At 52.2% G+C, this 8380-nt stretch overlaps 1 protein-coding gene across 1 annotated transcript; it reads right to left on the reverse strand.

The window, feature by feature from the left end:
- Positions 1 to 653: 653 nt before the first annotated feature.
- BCL7B (BAF chromatin remodeling complex subunit BCL7B) lies at positions 654 to 7423 on the reverse strand. The gene is made up of 6 exons (XM_081843807.1): positions 7260 to 7423; positions 5784 to 5859; positions 4831 to 4930; positions 3006 to 3176; positions 2403 to 2482; positions 654 to 1602 (listed from the first exon to the last, which is right to left on the reverse strand). The coding sequence occupies exons 1-6, from the start codon at positions 7349 to 7351 to the stop codon at positions 1510 to 1512; spliced, it is 612 nt and encodes a 203-aa protein (XP_081699933.1). The 5' UTR covers positions 7352 to 7423; the 3' UTR covers positions 654 to 1509.
- Between the last annotated feature and the right edge of the window lie 957 nt (positions 7424 to 8380).

Raw genomic sequence — 8380 nt, forward strand, 5'->3', positions numbered from 1 at the left:
TCTTTAAATAAGTCCAAAAAAGGCTTCTCCTTCCTCTCCGCGGCAGGAGGAGGAGGAGCCGGCCACTAGCACTATGCTCAGCTCCACATTTTGCCGCTGTGTTTTTTGGACATTGAGGGGCCCAGCCCCCAAGCCAAAAATATTCAGGGGACCCAAAAGGGCTCAGCCCCCAGGAACTGGCACCCCGGGAGCATAGCAGTTGTGGCTAGTAACCATCGATAGCCCTCTCTTCCTTCATGATTTTGTCTAATCCTCTTTTAAAGCCATTCAAGTTGATGGCCACCCCTGTCTCCTGAGGGAGAATGCTTCACATTTAATGTGTGCTGTGTGAAGAAAAACCTGAACACTGCAATCTTTCCACAATGATATTCAATGGTCCAAAGGTTCTCCCGTCCTGCTGGGTGTGGAGTAGTCTTAATCATCACAGTAGCCAATGCTGAGGACTGGGTGAGGGTTGTGCTGCCTGGGACTTTTAATCCAAAACATCTGGAGGGCACAAAGTTGGCCACGGATGTGCTGGGACTCTTCTGCCCCTTTCCCCCACCTGCCAGGGCCTGGTCCATCTAGCAAAGGATCTCCAAGCCCAAGCCACTCACCACCACTTCCCAACACACACACACACACACACACACACACACACACACACACAGGGATTACTTCAAATAGTTTTAATTTTAAAAATATTCTCTTCAGTGCTAAAATATCTCTTTGCTTCCCTGCGTGGCTGGGTACTCCGCGCCACAGCAGGGCCTCGATCGCAAACTCCATTCCGCATGCGGATTGCGACGGAGGGGACAGGTCTGCAGAGGCAGGAGGGGCCGTGGGGGTTGGTGGCAGCTGCTCCTGCCGTAAGGGCTGCAGGGTCCCTTTGGTGCCCAGGGTGGCCTCCTTGACCCCCAAGGCCAGGCCAGCCCCGCTGACAAGGGAGGGTGCCTTCTGGCCACCTGACCCCAGCCAAGGCAGCCTTGGCTTCCTCGGACATATCCCACCTCCAGCAAAGGCCCACTGCTTGGTGGGCAGAGACCTGGCTTACTCCAGTGCTAATGGCTTAACCCCACAACTATTGCACAGCATCCCAGCTGGGCTCCCTGCCAGGCCCTGCCCCTCCTCGCAAGAGAGTTGTTCGCTCCCTGCAGGAGGAGAGGGGGTGCGTGGACCTCGCGGTTGCCCGTTAAGTGCTGACAACTCCTCTTTCCCTACGGAAACTTCCCAAGCGGTCGCCCCCCCGGAGCCACAAAGAGGGCAAATTAAAAAGCGGGCAGGAGAAGCCCCGGCAACGCCTTGTCCTTTAGGCGTGCGGGTTGGGAGGATGTGGCTGGCTGGCTCCGAGGGGCATCGGGAAAATATTGCACGGGGTGGTAGGGGGAGAAAAGCAGCCTCTGGAAGGGCCGTGGGAACAGCAAGTTGATTTTTGGAGGGGAGCGGAGGTGGAAGAGAATGCCGACTTTGAGAGAGTAGCATCCTGGGGGCGGGGTGGCTCTTGGGACGGGGCAGAAGCGGGCGAGCTGGCTAGCTCTCGGAGGCCACCTGGCACGTGGCATTCTGGTCTGTGCAAAATCGCTTGAGCGGAGGCGCGCTGGAATCCTCCTCTGTGCCAGGCATCTGCAGGAGAAGAACACAAGGAGCTGCTTTACATATCGAGCCTGGCTCTGATTTGTTCTCTCCAGCACAGGGCTGCTAACTGATTACAAAGGAGGAGATTCCGAATAAACCATAGGAATAACTTTCCGAGAGTAAAGTCCATTCAACAGTGGAACGGACTCCATTGGAAGGTGGTGGACTCTCCTGGGAGGTTTTAAAGCGGGGGGGGGGGGGGGGCTTCTGTCAGGGATTCTTTAGCTGAGACCCCTGCACTGCAGAGGGTTGGACTAGATGACCCTTGGGGTCCCTTCCAACTCTACAGTTCTATGATTCTCTGGTTCATTCAGACCACATGGCTCTCACAAGCCACTCCTGATTTCCTGTACCAATAATTTAAGAACTTTCACCACTTTGTAACAGCTAAGTTTTACTGCCTGTGCGACCTTTTCTGAAGCACATGAATCTGATCTTTGGAGAGCTTGTAAGCAAACTATTTTTTAGCTTATCAGGCATGTGGTCTTTATCCTATGCTGGGGGAAGAAGGAAATTTCGGAACTCATACCAGAAAGGTCTAACAGCCTATATTTCCACACTTTTATTTCCTGCATGTTTTGTGATTTTACATTTCTGTTGAGGTTCACTCACCAAAGAGTATGTGCCCCAAACTTGGATCTTGGCATTTAAGGAATTCTGCTTTTTATATACATCGTTGTTTCCTTGAACCAACACCAGTTTTCTGGGGCGTGGATCTAGAATGCTCCAGCCCCGAGCCCTAGATCCCAGAGAGAGCTGATTAACTCTGCCTGGCTCTCCATCCTTACCTGAGCCTCCAGTGGAACTGGTTCTTCCTTCGTGAGAGTTGGAGGCTCATCGGCTACTTCAGAGGGTGGAAGGGCAGGCTCTGGAAACAGGAGTTGACAAGTGTTTTCAGCAAATGTTAAAAAGCTAGCACAGAAGGAGTCCACTGAATCTCTAGTGGCAGGGAGTTCCATAGGACTGAGGTGATGACACTAAAAGCTTGGGAAATGAACCTCATCAACTTAGGGGATGACCAAGGATGCTTGATGATCAACCTTGGAAAGAAGGCAATCCCTGAGGTACCCTGGACCTAAGTTGATCACGGCTTTGTAACTTAATACTAGGACCTTGAACCTGGCTCGGTAGTGGCTGGGCAGCCTCACATAGAGCGCATTGCAATAGTCCAGTCTCAAGGTTGCCAATGCATGGAATATGGTGGTCAGGCTATCCCTCTCAAGGAATGGCTATAGAATTACCAGACAAAGATAGTAAATGTTCCTTTTCCCAGGTAGAAGCTGCCTGTCAGGGGATGCCCCACTCCACCTGCCCCTTCCCCTCCAGGTCAGTGGTCGCCCTCAATGGGCCTCCCCTGCCCCACCGCAGTCCCCTTGAGCTAAGCCACTCACCTTCCAAGGGCTCCTGCCCCAGTGTGGGCGGCTGAGAGTCGTCAGCCCGGAAGTCGGAGGCGTGGCTGGGGCTCATGGACTCACTCTGCTGGGGGCTGGGGCTGGAGGCCAGGCTGCTGTCCGCCTTGAGTGGGTAGGTGTCCGAGAGGGAGCTCTGGTTGCTGTTCTCATCTGAAATGCATGGGGAGGGAGAGGCTGCCTCAGCAGCTGGAGCCAGGAGCAGCACTGCTGGCTCCTGTGTCTGCGTTCCCCACACCTGAGAGGCCACCTGGTTTGGAATGGGTTGCTCTTGGGGCTTCCCACTGTGGGCAGATGCAAGCTTCCCAACCCTAAGGAAATGAAGAGAGCCCTGCTGGGTCAGGTCCATGTCTCGCATGCTCTTCTCACAATAGCCAGTTTGACGCCTGTTAGAAACCAGCAAGCAAGACCTGAGCACTTTCCTCTCCTGCTGTTTCCTGCAACTGATATTCAGAAGCATCGCTGCCTCTGAATGCACAGTCATCATGGCTAGTAGCCATTGGCTGGTACTCAAATGCTGCAGCTCACTGAGATCCCACTGGAGACTGAGCTGGGGCCCTCTGCCAGCACACATAAGGAGATGATGCTGGATCAGACCAATGGCCCATCTCATCCAGCATCTTCTCACAACAACTGGGATTCAGAAGCATTGCTGCCTCTGTGGAGGCAGAACATAGCTATCATGGCTAGTAGCCACTGAAAGTCTTATTTCCCTCCATGAATTTGCCTTATCCTCTTTTAAAGCCATTCAAACTGGTGGCCATCACTGCCTCCAGTGGGAGGGAGTTCCATAGTTTAACTCGGCGGTGTGTGAAGTCCTTCCTTTTATCTGTCCTGAATCTTCTACTTCACTGGATGTCCATGAGTTCTAGTGGTATGATAGCAGGAGAAAATGTTTTCTCCATCCACTTTCTTCAAGCCTTGCAGAATTTTACAAACTTCAATCCTGTCGCTTCTTACTCGCATTTTCTCTGAATTAAAAAGTCCAACCCTCAAACCGGATGACGACACCCACACAGACAGATGGCCAGAAGCTGAGAAAGTCTTCTGGTCAGGGCAGCGGGCCAACTGCAATTCTGCAAGAAGGCAGGACTGAAACCCACCAGCTGGGTGTGGAATCTTGCTTCCTGAGAACCTCAGCCTTTCATTTTAAAAAGCAAGCACAATGTTTCTAACCCTTATGATGTGAAGGGTCTGGGCGAAAGTCTCAAGAACGAAAAGCGAGGGGCACTGAGTTGGTTGAGCAATCAGTGTCTGCCCCTTTCCAGAAGGCCAGCTGAAACCAGAGTAGGTTATGCAAACTATGGGGGGGGGGGAGATGGCGCAATGATGTAGAATCAGAGAAATGATGCAATTTTGCTTCCTGGCATAAGTTTTACAGGTCACTGTAGCAGGTCGACGTCTCCTGCTTGGCTGGCATGCCAAGGTCAAAGGCAGAGGAGGACATAAGGGCCAAATGCGGAACTCTGGGCCTCTCCATCCAGCCCTCCGGAGCCTCACTAAGCTCCACTTCCATCCCAGGTTTCCCAGGCCACCTGCCTCACAAGCCTTCCTCAAGTGCTAATGCCTAGCTGGAAATGTGTCCTTGAAGCATGATAAGGCCTCTTGGCTTGCCTGGAGAGAGGATGGAGATGTGTGAGTGTGTAGAAACCTTTGACTCCGGCATGACCAAAATCCTACCAGGCAAAGGGGAGTATCAGATGAATTGATCGACCCACTTTGGTCTCTAGGCCTGCCCACCACTGTCTCATGGCCCCAGAAAGTTGCCCCCAAGAGAATGCAACCCTTTGCTCCCCAGCCTACTCACCCTGGAACTCCAGAAGGAGTGAAGAGTTGGCCGCCCCTTCGGCTGGGAAGCCATTCTGCTCCCGGGAAGCAGGAGTGCTGCAGGTTTTGGACTTCTCTTTCTTGAAGGGAGAGAAAAATAAGGCTGTGAGTTTCCCCTGCCAGCACTGGGACAGGACAAACCATAAAGGCTGTCCCAATACTCATCAGTGGTGCTTCATCAGCCTGGAGGTTGTGGGGGTACAAATGCAAAAGAAGATTCTGCCCTGGGTCTGGTACTCGGACTTAAAGCAGGGCTGAGAGGGTGGCATCCAGATGCTGGAGCCCAACAACTAGGAGTCCCAGCAGCCAAGGGTGATGGGAGATGGCAACATTTGGAATGCCGCAGGTTCCCCATTCCAATCTTGGAGGGAATCGTCATCAAAACCGATTGCTTTTTAAAGGAAAGGGCTTTAACAGTGCTGTGCTGTTTTTATTATCTGTATTTCAATCATTTGGTCCCCCTCCCCCCATTGTTTTAATCCTACTAGAGTTTAATTACTTTTTAATGATTATATTTTATATGCTGTAAACTTATTTTATTTTATGTATTTTAATTTGTGTAAACCGCCTTGAGTCCCTGTTTGGGGGAAAGGAAGATATTAATGAATTATAATAGTAATCATGATGATGATGTTTGTGGCATATGCAAAACTGGGCACCCAAGAAGGCAGGAATAAAATTCAAACTGGTATTTGTAGAATGGAAAACTGGAGCCAAGCAAATGCAGGGTGTGAAGACATTTGGCAAAGCAAGACAATCAAATGAACACTTAGGCAAAATTGCCGTCATTGAACACCAGACAGCCATCCTGGTTCTGCCTCCTGCCTACAATGGGGAGGGGGAAAGAGGGGGCTCCTCCAAGCCCCTGTTTAGTGTTGGAAGACAGCCCTCCTTCTCTCGCTCCCCAGAAGGGCTTGGTGCTCATCCCCTCACCTCTTTGCTGTCGGCAACAGGCACCCACTTGAATATCCGAAGGGATGTGTCTCCCACCGTCACCCATTTCTTCTCCCTGAGCCAGGATAATGAAAGAGATTAGGTGCAACCACAATGATGAAGAAGATGAACATCACCACCCACATGTCTCCCACTGGGCAATTGCCTTTGCCTTCTGGGGCTGCAATGAGGCTGGGGAGAAACTGTGCAGCATGGGTTGGGAACCGCAGGCCTGTGTGCTAAATCTGGCCCCTCGCCCTTTGCTCCTGGTCGTGCCCGTGCTCTCCCAGAGCACTTCTACCTGCCTGGAATGTGTCCTTGAACTATGATGATGCCTCTCACTTGCCTTGAATGGAGAGAGGCACCTACTGACTTTGGCATGGCCAAAATGTAGCCTACTCAATAAAGGTCAGGAGGGCACCCCAATCTTTTGCCTCTGGTCTCCACTGGCACCTGAAGGTTTTCCACAGGAGGATTTAAAAGGATTCAGTGTCTCTGCTTTATGGAGCTCTTTCTCTCTCTCTGGCAGGCTCAGGCAATGGGATAAACAGCAGTCCCCATGCCCCACTCAGGGTTATACCTTGGCTAAAAGGAACCTGATGCTACCGACTTAACACAAAGTAGGAGTGTAAGAACTGCTTTGCTGCGTGGGACCCAGGTATGCCCATCCAGGCTACCATCCTGGTAAGAAAGCAGCCATCTAGGAAGGTCTCAGGTCATCAGATGAGGCCCTTTCTTTGGCTGCCCCCATAATCGCAGATAAAGCTGCAACAGTGGCCTTTAGCTCAGGATTCAAATCCCTGGCAGCATCTCCAAGTAGGGCTGGGAAAAGCTCCCGGCATGAACTCCCAGCAGTAGCAGCCCGATGCCTTCCATGAAAAGCAGAGCATGAAGGTAGATTGCCCCTTTCTCTGGAGGTTCCATTTGAGGCAATGATAAGGAACAAAATGCCTAAGTACTGTTTCCACCTCCCCCTGACCTGCTTCGCAAGGCTGTTGGGAGGATTGTAGAAACCATGCAGGCAAAGAGCTCAGAAAAAAGCGTAAAATATGTAAATATGCAAGGAACGCATGTGCAAATTGAGCGGCATACGCCAACTAAGCAAGAGCTTGTCTCTCCAGCAAACTGGGTCAGTCCGCGGCAGGTAGACTAGCCAGTCCCCATGACAACTGGGTCCCCCGCCCCTCCAGATCCCTTGCGGAGCGACTGGCCAAGCGTCACGCCAATCCTAGCAGCCAGGCATCACCCGCCCCTGAACTATGATTGGCCGGCAGCCCCGCCAAGCACATCTTTCCCCGCAACCCCACCTCTACAACAAGCACAATGCGATTGGCCACTTCAGGAAGACCCCGCCCATCGCGCCAAACGGCTGCCGTCGGTTGGTTGGGCCACTGTCACCAAGGCCGCGGCCGCCGAGGATTGGCTAACCCACCGCCAAGCCCCTCCCACCCGCGGCCCCTCCCCCCGCCCCCTCACCATTTGCGGACGCGCTCGATGGCCGCCATAACTTTTTTGATGTCATCCTTGGCCCTGCTGCGGGTCTCGGCCCGCACCGAGCGACCCGACATGGCGCCCGTGGCCCCGGCAGCGCCAGCTCCCGCAGCAGCAGCAGCTTTACCCAGCCGAGCTGCGCATGCGTGCGACTGCCCCGACGCCCGCCGTGCGTAACGCGTCAGCGCCCTTGCCCCGCCCAAGGGAGCGAGTCTGCCTTCACTGCGCATGCGGAAGCCGGTTCCACTCCCGTGCGCATGTGGGAGGGCGGAGCTTTAACGCACTCTGTACATGCCCATCAGCAACGGTCTTGTTATTTATTTATTATTAATTTTTTAAACTGAGTCCTAAGCAGTGAAAATAAAGACGTGGGAAAAAGCAGCTTTACAGATAGGCATGTATGCAGATGGTGCTCACTTTAGTCCTCAGCAAGGTAGAGAAGGAAAGGTTTCTTTTTATCTGAGACCCTGGAGAACTGCTGCCAGTTAAGTGTAAAATGGATAGACCAGTGGCCTGACTCGGCAGCTTCCTATTTCAACTCTGGTCGTTAATCATGAGGACTAGAAACATTTTTAAGGGAAGAGCATTCAGTGGTGGAGCATGCTTTGCATGGTACCCATTTGCAATCTGAATGAACACCAATGCCCTCCTCACAAATACAGCTGTGTCACAATTTGAATCCTGTGTTTTCAGGGATAAGGTACAGCTCTTGAACATCAGAAATGCAAACTTTCTGCATACATGGTGAGCCCAAACTGCCAACTACTGCACTTTTGGGCACATCCCACCATCTCACAGCACCTAGAGAAAATAGGCTCTGACTCTGACTGATGCCTCTTAAGGGGAAGACAGGGCTGGGTCCACTGTGGCACTCCATAATGTTGCTGAACTACAACACTCATCATCCCTAGCAAGTGTGACCTAGGGCCACGGATGATGGGCATTATAGTTCTGCAAAATCTGGAGGGCCAAAGATTCCCTACACCTGGGCTAGACCAAGGCAGCCCTCCTACCCTGAAGGATGTCTTAGCTGTGACTGGTTACCCTGCAGAACCAGCCAATAACTCTTCATTTATGTGAGGCTTGATCCTATGCTACGAAACTCC

The sequence above is a fragment of the Podarcis erhardii genome (genome assembly GCF_964252035.2).
Source record: "Podarcis erhardii genome assembly, chromosome: 16".
Classification (NCBI taxonomy): domain Eukaryota; kingdom Metazoa; phylum Chordata; class Lepidosauria; order Squamata; family Lacertidae; genus Podarcis; species Podarcis erhardii.

Bases quoted from the DNA above. Each gene is read 5' to 3' on its own strand.
- BCL7B (XM_081843807.1), bottom strand. From the start codon at position 7,351: ATGTCGGGTCGCTCGGTGCGGGCCGAGACCCGCAGCAGGGCCAAGGAT. The intron at 4,931-5,783 runs GTGAGGGGATGA...TCTCCCTTCAAG, and splicing joins CTGTTGCCGACAGCAAAGAG to AAAGAGAAGTCCAAAACCTG. The intron at 1,603-2,402 runs GTAAGGATGGAG...CTTCTCCTGCAG, and splicing joins CAGTTCCACTGGAGGCTCAG to ATGCCTGGCACAGAGGAGGA.